This window comes from Oncorhynchus masou, chromosome 29, assembly GCF_036934945.1.
Source record: "Oncorhynchus masou masou isolate Uvic2021 chromosome 29, UVic_Omas_1.1, whole genome shotgun sequence".
NCBI classification, from domain to species: Eukaryota; Metazoa; Chordata; class Actinopteri; order Salmoniformes; family Salmonidae; genus Oncorhynchus; species Oncorhynchus masou.
This window is the reverse complement of record NC_088240.1, coordinates 24364082-24384842: the sequence shown is the minus strand read 5'-3', so window position 1 is coordinate 24384842 and position 20761 is coordinate 24364082. Positions and strand designations below refer to the sequence as shown.

General features: G+C 45.8%; 1 protein-coding gene and 1 pseudogene across 3 annotated transcripts; both read left to right on the top strand.

The window, feature by feature from the left end:
- Positions 1–1393: 1393 nt before the first annotated feature.
- LOC135519226 (serine/arginine repetitive matrix protein 1-like) lies at positions 1394–17949 on the top strand. Of its 3 annotated transcripts, none has more exons than XM_064944338.1 (8): positions 1394–1500; positions 2421–2531; positions 9301–9508; positions 11414–11490; positions 11579–14851; positions 15849–16327; positions 16973–17077; positions 17197–17949. In XM_064944338.1, exons 2-8 carry the CDS (start codon positions 2504–2506, stop codon positions 17200–17202), a joined length of 4176 nt encoding a protein of 1391 aa, XP_064800410.1. In that variant the 5' UTR covers positions 1394–1500; positions 2421–2503; the 3' UTR covers positions 17203–17949. The 3 variants fall into 3 exon arrangements, with proteins under 3 accessions (XP_064800410.1, XP_064800411.1, XP_064800409.1); XM_064944339.1 differs by having other exon boundaries at positions 11576–14851; positions 17200–17949; XM_064944337.1 differs by having other exon boundaries at positions 11576–14851.
- Positions 17950–19096: 1147 nt separating this feature from the next.
- LOC135519527 (protein mab-21-like 3) lies at positions 19097–20229 on the top strand (annotated as a pseudogene).
- Positions 20230–20761: the final 532 nt, after the last annotated feature.

Below are 20761 nucleotides of genomic sequence, written 5' to 3'. Positions count from 1 at the left end.
TGTTTCAAGACCCCTCTGATCTCTGGTCTCACTGTCCCCCAGGACACATACCCAGCAATAAACTACCCCCCTCAGCTCTGTGTTTCAAGACCCCTCTTATCTCCGGTCTCACTGACCCCTGACACACACATACCCAGCAATAAACTACCCCCTTCAGCTATGTTATTTCACGACCCCATTTGCTCCCTTATCTCACGACTCCGGGTCACACACGGACATTCCATCACACGAACACACACACACCTGGTCATAATGGGACACACAAACATCTTCTTGCATAAACACACACACACTCCACTCCCCTTTCTACTGGGCAGGAGCCAGGATGGGACGACTTCACGGGGCACCAATAAGGCTCCTGCACAGGCTCGGTCAGGACCCGCCTCCAACCTTCACCAACCAGTCAGAAGACAGAACTACAAGAATCAACCTACGTCATTCTATGTACAAAATCTGTTGCACACTCTGTTTAGGGATCCTTGTCAGCTGCCTCCTTCTGAGCCATATGACTAGGTCCGTGCACGCTTAATTAGAGGACAAGATATCTTTTACATAATAAACTGCCTTTTTGCTATACTTGATTCCACTCTGTCCAGTGTCTTGATTTGGTCTCTCTCTCCGGTAGCTAATCATCAACAACAGTCAAGCATTGGCATCAAGTCACCAGAATAAGACCCTCGATATTTCTTGGAAAGGAGCATCAAGCTAAACAGTGTGCAATTTTCACCACCGTGAAGTTCATCATAACATATTTCATATGTAGCCTAATAAACTCCATGCTTGACCGAGTCAAGTGGGAGGACCACACAACATATTATATCAACATTTGTTCTTGTATAATGTATTTTATCTACACAAAAAGAACCCACCTTATCTAGCATATTTTGTTTTGTCAACATTTGGAAATTTTACTGGCAAATGTGCTGTTTCCACCAGGCCTCTTTTAGGCCTACTTTACTCGCATATAATGTAGGATGGAAACCTGGTTTAGTCTTAGCTAAACTGGGGTGGTAATTATTAATTGAGGTCTCTACTAACCAAATATGTTTTGTTTTTTGAGGGACATTGTGTCACACGGTCTGCTGCATGGCTTTTTACTCTGCCCCATGCCCCAATGCAATACACTGTATATAGGCTACTGTATAGAATATGCCTACATATTGGGTTGTAGAGAAAAAAACGTACAACCTGTCTCAGCTAAAGTGTCTATTTATATGGCCCCTGTGCCCTATGCCTCTGTCATAGAAATAGATAGAATATATTGGTCGAATTAATAATAGAATGTATGATTTCTTTGATTATTCTTTGTTGATTTTTAAAGAAGACGCTTCATCTCTGAGTTGCCATGGAGATTCCTCTAGGAATTTGCCGCCCAGGACGGCATTCTGGGATTACTGGGTCTCCCCAAACTATCATGGCGTCCTGTGAAGATGGCGACTACCATTAAACAGGCGTTGCTGGATGTCCTAACTATTTAAATTCAAGGCATTTGAGACATAGGTAAAAAAAAAAAACAGTGTGCATATGTGTTATAGCGCAAGCATCGGTTGTCTGCATTACATATTGTTGGTTTTGTGCGACGAGTTAAGTAATCTACAAACTGTTAGCAAGCTAGTCGAATGAATGAGGCCGCGGGTGCTGATACGGCGTGTCTTTGTTAGAGAACACGTAGTGGATAACTAGCTAGCTACGTTAGTCATTTTAAAGTTCACAAGTTTTAAAAATTGTTACGCTTAAGACTTAACTTTTTTTGGGTCATTGGGTGGGATTAAAAACGACACAATCCCCTCGTTGATAACTAGCTAGCATTAGCGTGCCATGTTAGCTAACTATACGCCAACTAGCTAACGTTAGTGCTAGCGGGCTAACGTTACTTTACTTTGGTTGCTATGTAGCTGCCCAGCAAAGTACATTTCTAACTCTTAGTAAGTGTTCAGCACAGTTGTTTTTATCTAACGTTACAGAGCAAGTGTTATTGCCAGTTGAGATGAACGATTACAAAAAGGTTGCATGTAAGTGGGTCATTGGTTATGTAATACTGCTGCAGTGTTTCTTTTTGTTGTGTGCCCAGACTCAGTGTAACCAAGAGGACATTCATGGCTGTTTGTTTAACTGTAGTAATGTAATTCATTTGTATTGTCTTGACATTCTGAAACAGGCAGGGGTTATTCATTGGTCAGATTCAGTTGCAAACGTTTTGCAATGGAAACCGTTTATTATAGAAAGTAGGAACCACAGAAAAGGGAAGGGGCCTACCTGAATTTGTACAATAGAAACACTGATTTTCGTTGCAAAAGGTTTCAGTTCAGAGTAGACCTATAAACAGGTTTGCAACAGATGGACCATTTAACAACGGAATCTGACTAATCAACACATCCCTGTTGAGTGCCCTGGAGTAACTGTACTGTTTTTCCTTATAGAGTGAGAGACGAGGGCCAGGCGAACAGTGCTAGTGGCCAGAGGTTTTCAGGCCATCACTCACCCCCCACACAGAGCTGATAAAATGGAGTGTGCAATGGACACTCGGCAAGGTGTGTTATCAAGATTTACTATAGAAATATGCCTGTAATACGATGGATGGTTATCCACAGAGGGTTATACCAAAATATGGGAAATTCATGACCAAAACTATTTTACTTGGCAATGCTTCTTAAATTCTAATTTGGAAAGCACCGGTGTCTTATAAACGCCTGTTTTCTAGTTGCTGGTGGAACTCCAAAATATAGGAAATATTCAGAAGTATATTAAATCCACGTTTTGTCCCAAGTGAGAGATGCTTCTCGTGTGTGACATAGATCTTTGTTTGGGTTGTGTGTGTGCTGTCACCTATTTATACACATGACCACTTATTTTACATTTACATTACATTTAAGTCATTTAGCAGACGCTCTTATCCAGAGCGACTTACAAATTGGTGAATTCACCTTCTGACATCCAGTGGAACAGCCACTTTACAATAGTGCATCTAAATCATTTAAGGGGGGGGGAGAAGGATTACTTTATCCTATCCTAGGTATTCCTTGAAGAGGTGGGGTTTCAGGTGTCTCCGGAAGGTGGTGATTGACTCCGCTGTCCTGGCGTCGTGAGGGAGTTTGTTCCACCATTGGGGGCCAGAGCAGCGAACAGTTTTGGCTGGGCTGAGCGGGAACTGTACTTCCTCAGTGGTAGGGAGGCGAGCAGGCCAGAGGTGGATGAACGCAGTGCCCTTGTTTGGGTGTAGGGCCTGATCAGAGCCTGGAGGTACTGGGGTGCCGTTCCCCTCACAGCTCCGTAGGCAAGCACCATGGTCTTGTAGCGGATGCGAGCTTCAACTGGAAGCCAGTGGAGAGAGCGGAGGAGCGGGGTGACGTGAGAGAACTTGGGAAGGTTGAACACCAGACGGGCTGCGGCGTTCTGGATGAGCTGTAGGGGTTTAATGGCACAGGCAGGGAGCCCAGCCAACAGCGAGTTGCAGTAATCCAGACGGGAGATGACAAGTGCCTGGATTAGGACCTGTGCCGCTTCCTGTGTGAGGCAGGGTCGTACTCTGCGGATGTTGTAGAGCATGAACCTACAGGAACGGGCCACCGCCTTGATGTTAGTTGAGAACGACAGGGTGTTGTCCAGGATCACGCCAAGGTTCTTAGCGCTCTGGGAGGAGAACACAATGGAGTTGTCAACCGTGATGGCGAGATCATGGAACGGGCAGTCCTTCCCCGGGAGGAGGAGCAGCTCCGTCTTGTCGAGGTTCAGCTTGAGGTGGTGATCCGTCATCCACACTGATATGTCTGCCAGACATGCAGAGATGCAATTCGCCACCTGGTCATCAGAAGGGGGAAAGGAGAAGATTAATTGTGTGTCGTCTGCATAGCAATGATAGGAGAGACCATGTGAGGTTATGACAGAGCCAAGTGACTTGGTGTATAGCGAGAATAGGAGAGGGCCTAGAACAGAGCCCTGGGGACCCCAGTGGTGAGAGCGCGTGGCGAGGAGACAGATTCTCGCCACGCCACCTGGTAGGAGCGACCTGTCAGGTAGGACGCAATCCAAGCGTGGGCCGCGCCGGAGATGCCCAACTCGGAGAGGGTGGAGAGGAGGATCTGATGGTTCACAGTATCGAAGGCAGCCGATAGGTCTAGAAGGATGAGAGCAGAGGAGAGAGAGTTAGCTTTAGCAGTGCGGAGCGCCTCCGTGATACAGAGAAGAGCAGTCTCAGTTGAATGACTAGTCTTGAAACCTGACTGATTTGGATCAAGAAGGTCATTCTGAGAGAGATAGCGGGAGAGCTGGCCAAGGACGGCACGTTCAAGAGTTTTGGAGAGAAAAGAAAGAAGGGATACTGGTCTGTATTTGTTGACATCGGAGGGATCGAGTGTAGGTTTTTTCAGAAGGTGTGCAACTCTCGCTCTCTTGAAGACGGAAGGGACGTAGCCAGCGGTCAGGGATGAGTTGATGAGCGAGGTGAGGTAAGGGAGAAGGTCTCCGGAAATGGTCTGGAGAAGAGAGGAGGGGATAGGGTCAAGCGGGCAGGTTGTTGGGCGGCCGGCCGTCACAAGAAGCGAAAAAACTAGCTCCAGCTTAGATGTTGGGAAATGTGATATGTCTGGCAGCTAAAATGACGAGGTATCGCCTCACTCAGTACAAAAGTTGGATTTAATATCTTTCTGAATATTCTCTGGTTATCAGAGTTTCACCAGCAACTGGAAACAGACACCCATGCCCAGACATGCTCAGAAACTTTGGTGGCGAGTATGTATATTTTAAACCTCCCGCTTTGGGCTTCATGTGTAAATGTGCAGTATATACATTACCAGTCAAAACTTTGGACACACCTACTCATTCTAGGGTTTTTCTTTATTTGACTATTTCCTACATTGTAAAATAATAGTGAAGACATCAGAACTATGAAATAACACATATGGAATCATGTAGTAACCAAAAAAGTGTTAAACAAATCTAAATGTATTTTATATTTGAAATTCTTCAAAATACGTAGCCACCCTTTGCCTTGATGACAGCTTTGCACATGCTTGGCATTCTCTCAACCATCTTCATGAGGAATTATTTTCCAATAGTCTTGAAGGATTTCCCACATATGCACTTGTTGGCTACTTTTCCTTCACTCTGCAGTCCAATTCATCCCAACCATCTCAATTGGGTTGAGGTCAGGTGATTGTGAAGGCCAGGTCATCTCATGCAGCACTCCATCACTCTTTCTTTTGTAAAATAGCCCTTACACAGCCTGGAGGTGTGTTGGGTCATTGTCCTGTTGAAAAATAAATGATAGTCCCACTAAGCGCAAAGCAGATGGGACGGTGAATTGCTGCAGAATGCTGTGGTAGCCATGTTGGTTAAGTGTACCTTGAATTCGAAATAAATCACACACTGTCACCAGCAAAGCACCATCACACCACCACCTCCATGCTTCACAGTGTAACTACACATAAAGAGATCATCCATTTAGTCCCACAAAGACAGGTTTTAATCCAAAATCTCAAATTAAGACTAACGGTCCTCATGAGCGCCAGTTTCATAATATCGCTTGATGGTTTTTGCGATTGCACTTGAAGAAACTTTCAAAGTTCCTGAAATTTTTGACTAACCTTCATGTCTTAAAGTAATGATGGATTGTCATTTATCTTTGCTTATTTGAGCTGTTCTTGCCATAATAAGGACTTGGTATTTTACCAAATAGGGATATCTTCTGTATACCACCCATACCATGTCACAACACAACTGATTGGCTCAAATGCATTAAGAAGGAAAGAAATTGCACAAATTAACTTTTAACAAAGGCACACCTGTTAAAAACCTCTTACAGCTCCCCCCTACCTGTAGCTCAGGCACAGAACCAAGGATATGCATATTCTTGATACCATTTGAAAGAAAACACTCTGAAGTTTGTGTACATGTGAATTGAATGTAGGAGAATATAACACAATAGATCTGGTTTAGATAGAACAATGAAAAAACATAAGTATTTTTCTTTTTCTATCATCTTTAAAATGAACAAGATAAAACAAACATTCAGATAGGATGATGGGGACAACTTCAGTGAAAAATACAAGAGGGCAACAGTACTTGTGCATAGTTTCAGAATGATAACTTCTTAAATGAGTGTGCTACATGACATTTATCATGAAGTCATCCAGGTGTCCCACACAAGTAGCCCAAATGTACCCAAAAGTGGCCAAATTGGTGAAGGTATACATTTGGAAACCAATAACTATATACAAAATACCAAAATGGTATTCTAACACCCCCCCCCCCCCCCACACAAAAACACAAAAAATGGGGGGGAATTATTGATTAGAAAATATATGGGGGGGGGGAAGAGATCACAGTGGTTGTAGAGGGTGCAACAGGACAGCACCTCGAGTAAAAATGAACAGTTTAGGGTTCCATAGCCGCAGGCAGAACAATTGAAACTGGAACAGCGGCAAGGCCAGGTGGACTGGGGACAGCAAGGAGTCATCATGCCAGGTAGTCCTGACGCATGGTCCCAGGGCACAGGTCCTCCTCCTCCGAGAGAGAGAATTAGAGAGAGCATACTTAAATTCACACAGGACACCGGATAAGACTCCCATTCGGAGTCAGTGTCACTGAAAGAAAATGTTCAGTTAGAATAGTTTCACATATGAGCCCTGTATCAACAGGTATAATAAACAGATATATATAGAGAGAGTTGAAGGTTGGATATATTAGGTTGAATATATTATATTATTATTATTACCTTCTAGATCTACTGTCTCTTTTATATTATGACATTTCAGCTTGATCTACTGTCTTTATTATATTACAACAGACCAGCTGAATCTACTGTCTCCATTTCACTTTGGCCATTGATGTGGTCCTGCCCTCTCCTCAACAGCCTCAAAAAGGCTATTTCATGTGGGTTGGGATGGGGCGGCAGACACACGCTTCTCACATTTCATGACATTACATGTTTATATATTGCTTCTAAAATGTAAAAAAAAAAATCACAAATATTTTATATTATTAATTTCAAACAAGGGCATTAGCATGATGCGAACTTACCAGTCCAAAACGATGTCCTCTCCTGTTCAAAAAATATTCCTCCACAATCGCTAAATGAATCGTCCTACAAGAATCTCTGTCTCACCTTCCCAATTTATTCTAAAATTGTGTGTACATCTGTATATCTAGACTTAGATTTAGCTTTCCCTGAATTAGTCTCCATAATGACTGATATATAAACAGCTGAATCTGCGCGTTCACCAAGCAATGCAGTGCGTAACATGTGTTTCTCCTTCCGGTATGAAGCTTCAATAGCGAATGACTCACTTTACGCTGGAGCTTACTACATGGGTTGTTCTTGCAACACATAAACATGGCGTATTGCCATTTAGCTCAGCTCATTGGCTATCTACCCATCTAGATTTCAAGACGATCAGTGGTCATTGGGTTAAAATACAGTCAATCAACGAAACAGCGGGCAAATCATTGGTGCACAATGATGTAATGACTTGTTGTCTTCAAATCGGTTTCTTTCAGTCAATACATCCCGCGAAATGGCCCATCATGTTTGATTGTGTTACAAACAAACCAGTTGATTACAGTGAAACCAAACATGACTGGAAAAGTCATTTTCTGTGTGGGTTATTTACCTGGAATGTGTCGTTGAAAATGGAATGAGACGGAATTCACGACACAAGCGGTTCACAAAATGTTTCGTGTTAGCCTATAAAAACGGATTTTATCAAACAAAGGATCATTCATTGTGTAACAATGAGCATTGGAATTGCAAACAGACGAAGATCGTCAAAGGTAAACAATTTATTTTAATGCAGTTTGTGATTATGTTACGCCTGTGCTGATTAATTTTTTTTTATGGGGCTCTATGCTCAGATAATCGCATCATATTCTTTCGCAGTAAATGCTTTTTTAAATCTGACAACGCAGTTGGATTAGCAAGATTCTAGGCTTTCGATACATGTGAGACACTTGTATTTTCATGAATGTTTAATATGACTATTTATATAGTGATCACCGTATGTTGTGGAATTTCAGCCCGCTAGCGGGTTCCGTGCGCAGAGGGGTTAATTGAAATGCATTCCAGGTGACTACCTCATGAATCTGGTTGAGAGAATGCCAAGAGTGTGCAAAGCTGTCATTAAGGCAAACGGTGGCTACTTTGAAGAATCTAAAATATATTTGGATTTGTTTAACATTTTTTTGGTTACTACATGATTCCATATGTGTTCATAGTTTTGATGTCTTCCCTATTATGTTGCACATCTTTTAGAATTTTAAACAACTTTACCTGACACTCTTGTCCCTGCTCCCCTTTTTTCTTCTGCTGCTGTGGCTGAAAATATTTCAAACTCACCTGAGGAATTTTTTTAAATTGAAGACCGATAAATGTAGCTATCTTGCTTGCACTTTATGCAGTTCCAAACAAGCTAGCAAGCTAACTTGCTAGACTAGTAACTTTAGTTAATCATGTTTCTATCATCAACATACTTTTGGATATTTGTTAGCTAATTGCCATTACAATTGTGGCAGCAATATTATAGAGCTAAATGATGTTAGTTTTTAGGTTATATCTATCTTATGTAGTTTACTAGTTGGCTAGCTAACGTTAGTCAAACAACCTAACTTACCTTTCTTGCAGTTTCTCATGCAGGATCACTCTGCGGGGATTCAAGTGAATTGTTTCAAGCCGCAGGGCTTCTGTATTGCGCACTGGTCACTCGTATACTGGTCCCTGGCGTGCCGTTTCTCGCACAGGTGTATTCTGAAGTGATTCAAGTGAATTGTGTTTCGCGCCATAGAGCGTCTGTATCGAGCATGGGTCACTCGTGCACTTGTCACTGGCACGGGTGTTTCTTGAGTTGTAGGCTGCCTGCCACAGCTCACAGAACTAAATAACCTTTAGAACTGTGTTGAACCCAGACACTGTTTTTTTTTTACCAAGAAAAGTGAATGTGCTTTACAGAACTTTATTGAAACTATGTTTGGTATTTATTTTGGTGTGGTGGAAATGATTCTGCCGTGGAGCAGTGCAACACTTAAGTGAACCTAGAGGAAACCCTGCCCCAAGTAAATGTTTGTTGAAAGTTTCTTTGCCGTGCTTTCGGTAGACTTTGGCTAGATCATGAAATGCCAATGACACACACACCAGAGGTTGCCAATTCTCTTCCTGGCCACCTTTCGTTAGGAATGTATGTCCCATGTTGCTGATGAAATTCACCAAACTCGTAATTTATCCAGACAAAGAAATGCGATTGGTTAATCTGTGACTAAAGAATGTGGTTGGCTAATCTGTAAATAAGGAATATGATTGGTTAATCTGTGCAGGTGGGGACGAGGCAGCAGAGAGTGAACACACTCTAGAGGAAACGTCTGCAAAAGAAGGAAGTGAGATGCTGCACAAGAAGAACAAGAAGCACAAAAAACACAAGGGCAAAAAGAAGAAGAAGAAACGTGGCAAGGTAGAGCGGGAGACCAGCTCAGAGTCGGTCCCAGAGTCCGACGTAGAGAAGCCACCAGTCAGAACCAGAGCAGGGTGAGGCTCCTCCCATTAGACCCCGAACATTGTTTGATTCCTCCCGTTAGAACCACAACAATGAGGAAGTTCGATTAAGCTTAACTGCTGTGCACGTGCTTAACCTATGTCACTTTTGTTTTGAGAAGACTTTGCCGTCAGTCAGAGCAGGGCATATGGCTCACACCCGGAAGACAGCGCAGTTCCAAAACGAATGCAATTATCAAATCAAATCAAATTTTATTTGTCACATGTACATGGTTAGCAGATGTTAATGCGAGTGTAGCGAAATGCTTGTGCTTCCAGTTCCGACAATGCAGTAATAACCAACAAGTAATCTAACTAACAATTCCAAAACTAATTTCTTATACACAGTGTAAGGGGATAAAGAATATGTACATAAAGATATGAATGAGTGATGGTGCAGAGCAGCATAGGCAAGATACAGTAGATGGTATCGAGTACAGTATATACATATGAGATGAGTATGTAAACAAAGTGGCATAGTTAAAGTGGCTAGTGATACATGTATTACATAAGGATGCAGTAGATGATAGAGTACAGTATATACGTATACATATGAGATGAATAATGTAGGGTATGTAAACATTATATTAGGTAGCATTGTTTAAAGTGGCTAGTGATATATTTTACATCCTTTCCCATCAATTCCCAATATTGAAGTGGCTGGAGTTGAGTCAGTGTGTTGGCAGCAGCCACTCAATGTTAGTGGTTGCTGTTTAACAGTCTGATGGCCTTGAGATAGAAGCTGTTTTTCAGTCTCTTGGTCCCAGCTTTGATGCACCTGTACTGACCTCGCCTTCTGGATGATAGCGGGGTGAACAAGCAGTGGCTCGGGTGGGTGTTGTCCTTGATGATCTTTGTGGCCTTCCTGTAACATCGGGTGGTGTAGGTGTCCTGGAGGCCAGGTAGTTTGCCTCCGGTGATACGTTGTGCAGACCTCACTACCCTCTGGAGAGCCTTACGGTTGTGGGCGGAGCAGTTGCCGTACCAGGCGGTGATACAGCCCGCCAGGATGCTCTTGATTGTGCATCTGTAGAAGTTTGTGAGTGCTTTTGGTGACAAGCCAAATTTTTTCAGCCTCCTGAGGTTGAAGAGGCGCTGCTGTGCCTTCTTCACGATGCTGTCTGTGTGAGTGGACCAATTCAGTTTGTCTGTGATGTGTATGCCGAGGAACTTAAAACTTACTACCCTCTCCACTACTGTTCCATCGATGGGGATAGGGGGTGTTCCCTCTGCTGTTTCCTGAAGTCCACAATCATCTCCTTAGTTTTGTTGACGTTGAGTGTGAGGTTATTGTCCTGACACCACACTCCGAGGGCCCTCACCTCCTCCCTGTAGGCCGTCTCGTCGTTGTTGGTAATCAAGCCTACCACTGTTGTGTCGTCCGCAAACTTGATGATTGAGTTAGAGGCGTGCGTTGCCGCGCAGTCGTGTGTGAACAGGGAGTACAGGAGAGGGCTCAGAACGTACCCTTGTGGGGCCCCAGTGTTGAGGATCAGCGGGGTGGAGATGTTGTTGCCTACCCTCACCACCTGGGGGCGGCTCGTCAGGAAGTCCAGTACCCAGTTGCACAGGGCGGGGTCGAGACCCAGGGTCTCGAGCTTGATGACGAGCTTGGAGGGTACTATGGTGTTAAATGCCGAGCTTTTCACCCGGCGCTTACTCCTCCCACCAGAGCAACATGGGCCAAATATTTGAATGCACTCACTGCTAGACTCTGCCCATTACACCCAGACCTGTGCTGTGCCTGGTCACCCCTAGATGGTTTCCTCACTGGAATATAGGAGACAAAGCAGCAGAAATGTTGCACTAATCAGCCAACAGGCTCTTGTTTGTCTTTATACTACTTGGACGATTGTGAATATTTGCTGTAATAATAAATGATTTCTTTGTTGTTTTTAGCTTGAGGAGTGCTGGCCTTGTGGCTTCTGATGTAGCAGCAGGCACAAAAGATGAGGCAACAAAGGGCTTGATCAGAGGTAAGGAGTGTGGCTCTGGGTTCGGGTGTTGGAAATTAACAGATACTAAAGTTATTTGTTGCTAATGCCTGTGTACCGGTCCAAGCAGATAAACCTGAGGTATGTGATGCTAAAGCCAGAAAACACAAAAAACATTTTGGGAAAAAGAAGAAAAAGAGGAGGAGAAAAGGGGAAGAGAAGCAGGAGAAGAACTCACCGTTACACTCCCCATCAGAGAGCGAATCTATGTCAGGGTCAGATTCTGAGTCTGAGGAGAAGCCAGCTGGCACGGATGTGCAAGCAGTTCCCATCCTGTCCTCCCTACGCCTAACTCTCGGCCAAAAAGAGGGATCTCTGAAAATGTGTCAAACCTTGGATGAGCAGTCTGCGGATGCACGAGGAAATACAGAAGAGAAGGCGCCCCCTGCTGACAGGGAGGAACAGACCGTCTCCGTCATAAAGGCAGAGGATTCACGGAGCGACAGGTGCTTCAGTCACTCCCAGGAGCTTCCGGACATCATCCCCAAGCAAGGCGGCCAGAGAGAGGAGACAAACGCAGGGCAGAGGTCAAAGGTGAATAACCATGCTCCCTCACGGTCAAGGTCACAGTCACTGACGGACACTAAAAGAGCCAGATCGAGTGTTAGTCTTTCGACAAGCTCCAAGCGGTCCAGATCAAGCCGCAGTCGTTCACAAAGCCCCAAGCAATTGTCTGGTCTGCCTGTGTCTAGCAGGGGCAGGTCTCGATCCTTCTCAAAGAGCATGACTCCCAAGAGGAAGCAGTCTAAGTCCCTTAAAATGACAGGACGTAAGTCCCAATCTCTGACTCCTAAGAGAGGATGCAAGTCCCCTTCTCTGTCCCCCAGGAGAGGACACAAGTCCCCTTCTCTGTCCCCCAGGAGAGGACGCAAGTCCCCTTCTCTGTCCCCCAGGAGAGGACGCAAGTCCCCTTCTCTGTCCCCCAGGAGAGGACGCAAGTCCCCTTCTCTGTCCCCCAGGAGAGGACGCAAGTCCCCTTCTCTGTCCCCCAGGAGAGGACGCAAGTCCCCTTCTCTGTCCCCCAGGAGAGGACGCAAGTCCCCTTCTCTGTCCCCCAGGAGAGGACGCAAGTCCCCTTCTCTGTCCCCCAGGAGAGGACGCAAGTCCCCTTCTCTGTCCCCCAGGAGAGGACGCAAGTCCCCTTCTCTGTCCCCCAGGAGAGGACGCAAGTCCCCTTCTCTGTCCCCCAGGAGAGGACGCAAGTCCCCTTCTCTGTCCCCCAGGAGAGGACGCAAGTCCCCTTCTCTGTCCCCCAGGAGAGGACGCAAGTCCCCTTCTCTGTCCCCCAGGAGAGGACGCAAGTCCCCTTCTCTGTCCCCCAGGAGAGGACGCAAGTCGTCTCCTCTGTCCCCCAGGAGGGGACGCAAGTCGTCTCCTCTGTCCCCCAGGAGGGGACGCAAGTCGTCTCCTCTGTCCCCCAGGAGGGGACGCAAGTCGTCTCCTCTGTCCCCCAGGAGGGGACGCAAGTCGTCTCCTCTGTCCCCCAGGAGGGGACGCAAGTCGTCTCCTCTGTCCCCCAGGAGGGGACGCAAGTCGTCTCTGTCCCCCAGGAGAGGACGCAAGTCGTCTCCTCTGTCGCCCAGGAGAGGACGCAAGTCGTCTCCTCTGTCCCCCAGGAGAGGACGCAAGTCGTCTCCTCTGTCCCCCAGGAGAGGACGCAAGTCGTCTCCTCTGTCCCCCAGGAGGGGACGCAAGTCGTCTCCTCTGTCCCCCAGGAGGGGACGCAAGTCGTCTCCTCTGTCCCCCAGGAGGGGACGCAAACTGTCTCCATCTCCAAGACGAGGGCGGCGGTCTGAGTCCAGGCCTCGTGGTCGTGTCAGGAGGTCGAGGACCAGAACCCCCCCCCCTCGTCGTGGTAGACCCTCAAGGTCCTGCTCACCTGTGAGGCTGACTCGCCGCTCACGCTCCAATTCTAGACGGCTCCGTCATTCCCGGTCCCTGAGAAGAGGCCGGCGCTCCAAAAGCAGCTCCCAGTCTCACAGGAAGAGGTCCCCCCCCAGGACACGACGGTCCCGGTCTCCGGTCAGGAAAGGCAAGCGTACTCGGTCCCGCTCTGTCGTGATCCTGAAGAGGAACAGGAAAGGCTCACTGTCCAAATCCCCAACAGGCAAGAACACCAAGTCCCGCTCCAGGAGCTGCAGGAAATCCAGTTCACCAGTACAGAAAATACTTTCTAGATCACCAAAGCGGAGCAGGACAAAGTCCAGATCCCCAATACGCAGTAAACCATCAAGATCACCATCCCCATGTAACAGGTCTTGTACTCCTAAATCCAAATCGCTGAAAAGAAACAAGTGTTCACTGTCAAAATCGCCCAAAAGAGACATATCGAAATCTAGGTCTGTCTTAAGCGACAGGCAATCTGAGAGCGTATCCCCAGAACGCTCAAGATCCAGGTCTACTGACCTGAAGTCTCTGAAATCAGTCAAACATACTGCAGACAAGACTGTGAATGATGAACCACCTTCCAAGCCTGTTGGGGAGGCTGTAGCAACAGCTGCAACAGTGCCCTGGAAGCCCCTCCCTTGGGCTGCACCCTCCAGTTCTATCATACAGGGCAAGCCAGTGGCTGGGCAGGCTGACGAGAGCAGCTCTGAGATTCCATCTGAAGACCATGACTCCGCAGCAGAAGAGCCAAAGGGAGCAAGAAGCCCAACAAGCTCCTCTGAAGAAGAGCCAGATGAGCATGCTATCTCCAGGTCTGTGTCACCAGAGACCGTTTGTGCTGATCGTCGCTACAGGGTATCATCTTCTAAATCCTCCATCAAGAAGGCATCATCCTCGAAACAACGTCAGTCCTCAAAATCAGCATCTCCTGCCAGGAAGTCCCACTCACCTGCCGGCAGAAAGACGTCCACCTCTCCCTCACGGAGGTGCTCCCGGTCCAAGTCTACCTCTCAGTCCAAGTCTACCTCCAGAAGGAGGCGTTCCAAGTCCCCATCCAGGAAAAGGAAGTCTGTCTCCCCACCTGCCAGACGGAAGAAGAGGTCCAAGTCCAGAAGTCCTGTCTGGCGCAGGAGATCACGCTCTAAGTCACCGGCACGGCGCAGGAAGTCACATTCCAAGTCCAGGACCAAGCACTCAAAGTCCCGCTCCCCGGCCAGAAGGAAGAGGTCCAAATCCACAGACAGGCGCAAACGCCTCAAGCCTCGTTCTCCAGGCCGGAGGAGAAGGTCCGTGTCGCGACGGCGCCGGCCCATCATGCGAAATCGCTCGTTTGACCGCCGCGACCGATGGAAACGGGAACCAAGCCATTCACCCATCCTCATCCTCCGCAAGCGCCGGTCCACATCTCGAAACCGCCGCAGTGCCAGCAAGACCCCTCCTCGTCTCACTGAGCTGGGTAAGACTACAAGTATGGAGTTCTTTGGAACCCTCTTCCCGACAGCTAAAGCTACGAAGCTTCTGCGCATGTGCAGGATTCTCTATTTTACACACAATCTGTGCTCTACTTGTTCAGCTGCCTAGAGTACAGGCTACTCTGGCGAAAGCGGAATCAATGTCTGCAAGATCACATAATGATAGTGTTTTACCAAATATAAAAGGATAGTATAACGTTACTGTAAGACAAAAATAATCACCTAATTTCTTACGAGATTTTTGGACGATTGTGTGAATGGTCTCAATTCTCTCATGCAGCCAAAACTCAACCGAGTGCACCACTAGGTAAAATATGTGCTTTGATTGAAACAAAACACAGGTATGCTACAGTTTAACAAAAATGTGCAATACATTTCGCTCAATGTACATTCAAAACAACACTGTAGGTTACTTCAAACAACACTGTTGCTAGCTCAAGAAGATCTAAATGCATATCCCCATGAAACTAATTGATGCTGCATGGACGTTTCATCAGTAAAACTTGAATATGAGAATTCTCACACCTAGTTTCTAATATTTTAGGGTGTTTTTTGTCTTACAGTAACTTTATACTATGCTATTATATTTGGTTCTGTTATGTAGAATACTATCATGCTGTCTAGCAGACATTGTTTCAGATTTGATCAAACTTTATTTAACAAGCACCATTCGCCAGAGTAGCCTGTTCTCTGGACAGCTGAACAAGTACAGCAGAGACTGGGTGTAAAGTAGAGAATCCCACACATGCGCAGAAGCTTAGAACCTTTAGCTGTCGGAAAGAGGGTTCCAGAGAACTTGGATCCGCAGCCACTCCGTATATACATACACCAATCCAATGAATTGTCATAGTTTAGTACCCTCGGTTTAATGGTAGCTGTTCTAGGCACCTTAGAACAGATTAGGTGTGATTATGTAGTCTAAAATACCACTGTTGACAGATGTCTATTCTCCACTTTCTTCTCCCCTTTCTCTCTTCACAGACAAAGACCAGCTACTGGAGATAGCGAAGGCCAATGCAGCAGCCATGTGTGCTAAAGCAGGTGTGCCCATTCCAGAGAGTCTGAGACCCAAGGCCATCCTCCAGCTTCCCCTGCCCAACCCAGCCCCAACCCCTCTGAATCTGCCTCTTCCCCTGCCCCTGCCTCTCAACATGCCCGGCATGGGAATGCCCAACATGAACATGCCCAACATGAACATGCCCAACATGAACATGTCCAATATGGCCATGAGTGCTGCCATGGCCAGTATGAAAGCTGCCACCATGACTGCAGCCCTCACCAACATGGCCCAGATGTCAAACATGCCCCAGATGGCTCCCCTCCCCACCATCACCAACAAGCCCCCTCCTAGCCAGGCTCCCCAAACAACCCTTCCCCCCCTCAACCTGGACCACATAGAGGAGGTGAAGAGGAAGGTGACTCAGCAGGCCAACATCTACAGCATCAAGGAGCTCACTGAGGTAAGACTTACACTGTATGTAATAACAAAGACTTACTTTATCAATTGTGGATGTAGACCCCCCCATGATGTATTTACAGCAAGCGTCAAACTTTAGCTCAGACTCCCATCTGTATTGTTTTATGTAATGATTTTGGCAATTAAGCCCTTTATCTGCTTCCCCAGAGTCATGATCTTTTGGATACCATTTGTATGTCTCTGCATGCAGTTTGAAGGAATTTGCTAACTGTGCAATTGCTAACTAGTGTTACCGTCATGCCTGGAAGTCTATGGTAACTGCTAGCACGCTAGTAGATGCCATAGTCTTCCAGTCCATTGTGCTAATGCTAGTTAGCATTGGCTCACAAAACTACCTCTAACTTACTTCATACTTAATGCAGAGACCTGATCTGGGGAAGTAAAGGACTTCATTGCCAAAATCGCGAAGTATCCTTATTAAAGGTTACAAACATGAAGAGAATGAACCTGCATCTTACTGACGAGTCAACCGGTTCCAGATGTTTTATGTAGTGTCTTAAGGTTACAAGCACGACAAGACTCGAATGTGAAGACAACTGTGTTGTTTGGTGTGTTCTCTTGTATTATTCTGACTGTGTTGACTTCACAATGATTTGTTTACGTTTCTAATATCATTGTGTGTGTGTAGAAATGTAAGATGATAGCGGCAAGTAAAGAGGAGATGTCCATAGCGAAGCCACATGTGTCTGATGACGAGGATGAGGACAGGAAGCCCTGTGGCAAGAGCTTAAGTGTAAGAACTCCCAAGCTTCATTCTAGCATTCACCCACTATACATTCAAACATTCACCCATATTAGATGAATGATGAGTAGTAGAGTGATTTAGTAACATACATTTTTCTCTCTATTCAGCAGTAACTTTCTTTGGGGCGCATCAGAGGTACTCCCCATGGATACCATCACCAGGTGTCAAGGTTGTTGTGGTTATAGAGCAGGAACCTCATCAGATACTGCCAGCCCTTGTTCTCTGGACAATCATTCCCTCCCCAACCCCTCCCATCAGTACTCCAGCTGTCTGGGGAAGTGTTTGAAACGTCAGTGATCCTGTGTCCCATTGGACAGACTGGCCTGAGTGTTCTTGTGTGTCATTGGACGGATTGCAGTGTGTACAGTGTGGTTATCCCTAGCTTCGACACGTTGCTCAGACAGAGCTCTCTGGACAATGACTGAAGTAAAATGATATAGGAACATATTTTCAATGTTTTGTCAACCCTTTCTAATGTTAAACTTCTGTTCCTTTTTATTGTGTTCAGTAATAATATTTCCACCTCATGGTTCCTTTAGTGACGTTTTAACCTGTAATTAAGTGAACTGCTCGGTCTGCCCTCAGCACGCACGGGCATACAAATACACACATCAGTAATATGATGGTCAGGTGTGTCTTTAGTGACGGGCAGATGACCAGGTCTCTCCATTGAGAAGACAAACTTATCAGGTCTTTGTAGGATCCACTCTAAATGTTTTCACTTCTCTACATATTAACTGATGTAATCTTTAGCTATTTTAATAACAAATGCATTTTAGGATTTCCTTGATCAGTAGTAGAATATTATTTGGCTGACTTTGTACATAATATGTTGATTATTAAAGGAAACCAGAAAATCACCTGTTGTCTAATGTTCTTTATGTAGGAGCCTAACTGTTAAGGTCCCCCTTTTTTTTTCTAAATCTTTACCTTGTGGTCAGTACGGCAGGGGTGTATTCATTACGCCAATTCTGTCGCACATGTTTCTCCAATAGAAACTTGTTTTAATTGTTTGGATTAATTACCCCTGATGTACTATATATTCTTTGATTCTAATCAGAGACTGATTCAGACCTGGAACACAAGTTTTTTTAGTTTGCTTGAATGCTTGCTACATTTTGAAACAGTTTCTAGTGAACGACACTACACCAAAATGTTCTTGAACAGACTTTGAGGTACGTTTGCTCCCGTTTGGTGAGTGTGGCGAGGTGTGGCTTGAAGCAATGAGTGACGTATTTAAAAGGCAGTGGCCATGCTGACAGTATTCCACAACCCCTCCCTGTTTTTCATTGGGTTGTTCAGTACAGCACCATTTCCGTTCAATTGAATTTTCCGAACTTAAAAATGTATCGAACGTTGCTCCTGTTTGTTATTTCTGACCTCACAGCTATATGACTAACTGAGCCGTGTAAGTAAGTTTAACCTCTTTCCCATTCCAAAGGACAACCCTATTGACCTCAGCCAGGGATCTAGTGCTAATGGGTCCTGAGCCACTGGAGGTCCTTCTGCCTTGCACTTTGTGGGTTCTAAAGATCCACAGTTCATTGTTTTACTGGCCCTTATTTGGGCTTTTCAGACCGCACGTTCAGAGCAGGGCCAGGGGTGTATTCATTATTCCGACTGTTGCAACGATAACCATTAGCCGTTTATTCTAGGAACCAAGAACGGCAAACAAAATAAAATTGAGGGACCTACCTGAATTTGTCCAATAGAAACTTGTTTTCGGTTTCTGTTGCAAAATATTTTGCAACCGACTAAATGTTTTGCAACAGAATCAAATTAATGAATGCACACCAGCTATGATCATGCAGTTGTGACCATGGTGGCTCAAAGGCTCATGGAAGCTCTATGGTATAAAAAAAAAACAATGATGGTGGAACACTTTCGACAGCCGGACCATAGAGTCAGGAAAACGGGTCTCACACACTCATTCGGCAGCCCCAGTCAGTCCGCTGAATTCTGGTGGAGAGATCAGAGCTGAACTGTTCTCAGAGTTAGATAGTGAAAATGACAGACTTTTCTGAGGAAAGGCTGGACCACTACCTCTTGAATCATGTGAGGATTATATGCTGCTATGTAGTGTGTGTCGTGGTTATCGTGTGTGTTGATTATTGTGTATGTGTGTAATTGTGCTTATTGTGTGTGTGTTAGGTGGATCTGGTGGTACCGGACAGTGGACAGGCGTGCTGAGGTTCTGAAGGTGGTCAGAGATCTGACCGCTGAGGTCAGCAATATAGATGGATACTTCCAGTCCATTGCCCACGCTGGAGTCAACAACGAGAACATCAAGATAACAAAACGACTTTGATATCTTTCACACATGAGCCTTCAGTATGTCAATCTACAGAATTATGGGATCCCATCTCTGTCTGTGTGTGTGTTCAGTACCAGCCTGCCATGGTGTCTAAATGGGGCCACTGTGCTTGTGTGTGTTAATATTGTATGTGTTAATATTGTGTGTGTGCCTGTGAGGGGTCTGATGATTATGTGTGTAGGTCCTGACTCCCAGCCTGGTATTGGTGAGAGGGTTGATTGGATATCATGAGCATGTGACTTGTCAGTGAAGATCACAGGAGGCTGGTGGAACCTTAATCGGGGAGGATGGGCTCGAGGTAAAGATTGGAGCGGAATTAGTGGAATGGTATCAAATAAATTAAACACATGGCTTTCATGTGATTGATGCCATTCCATTTACTCCGTTATAGTCATTCATGAACCGTTGTCTCCTCAGCAGCCTCCACTGGTAGAGATACTATTCTCTGACTGGCTCACTCCTCCCCACTCCTGTCCATGAGCCAGAGAAACTCTACCAATGGTTGGAGCTGGAGAGCTTCACCAGACCCGCCCAGGACTTGCAGGTAGGATGTCTTAAAGCAGTTCAAAGAGTTAGCCAGTAAAATGTCTTAAATATTCTCAAATAACTATTGAGCTGCGTGCGTTTGTATGTTTGTCTTTTATAGGATGCCAAAGTGTGTGGAGGGTTTGTTGTTGCCATAGAGACAGTGGAAGGTGTGACGGAGGCGGAACTTGTTCCAACAGTAGAGCTGATCAACTATTATCTGAAGAAGGCCCACTTGCCCCACCTTCTGCAGCGCTGGCCAACCACAGAGAGAGCCCACTGCATCAAGGTCAGCTGGTAGTCATGCTTACTAACCCCTACTTCCCTACACCTAAACGACTCTCATACCATGAGAAACAAGATTCTCTGGTCTGATGAAACCAAGATTGAACTCTTTGGCCTGAATGCCAAGCATCACGTCTGGAGGAAACCTGGCACTACAGTGAAGCATGGTGGTGGCAGCATCATGCTGTGGGGATGTTTTTCAGTGGCAGGGACTGGGAGACGAGTCAGGATCGAGGGAACGATGAACGGAGCAAAGTACAGAGAGATCCTTGATGAAAACCTGCTCCAGAGCGTTCAAGACTTTGGACTGGGGCGAAGGTTCACCTTCCAACAGGACAACGACCCTAAGCACACAGTCAAGAGAACACATGAGTGGCTTCGGAACAAGTCTCTGAATGTCCTTGAGCGGTCCAGCCAGAGCCCGCTATTGAACCCAATCAAACATCTCTGGAGAGACCTGAAAATAGCTGTGCAGCGATGCTCCCCATCCAGCCTGACAGAGCTTGAGTGGATCTGCAGAGAAGAATGGGAGAAACTACCCAAGTACA

What these genes read in the sequence shown, in the direction of transcription:
- LOC135519226 (XM_064944337.1), top strand. Translation starts at nt 2,504, where the DNA reads ATGGAGTGTGCAATGGACACTCGGCAAG. An exon ending in AACAAAGGGCTTGATCAGAG is followed by an intron (nt 11,491 to 11,575) that starts GTAAGGAGTGTG and finishes TACCGGTCCAAG; the next exon opens with CAGATAAACCTGAGGTATGT. An exon ending in GCATCAAGGAGCTCACTGAG is followed by an intron (nt 16,328 to 16,972) that starts GTAAGACTTACA and finishes GTGTGTGTGTAG; the next exon opens with AAATGTAAGATGATAGCGGC.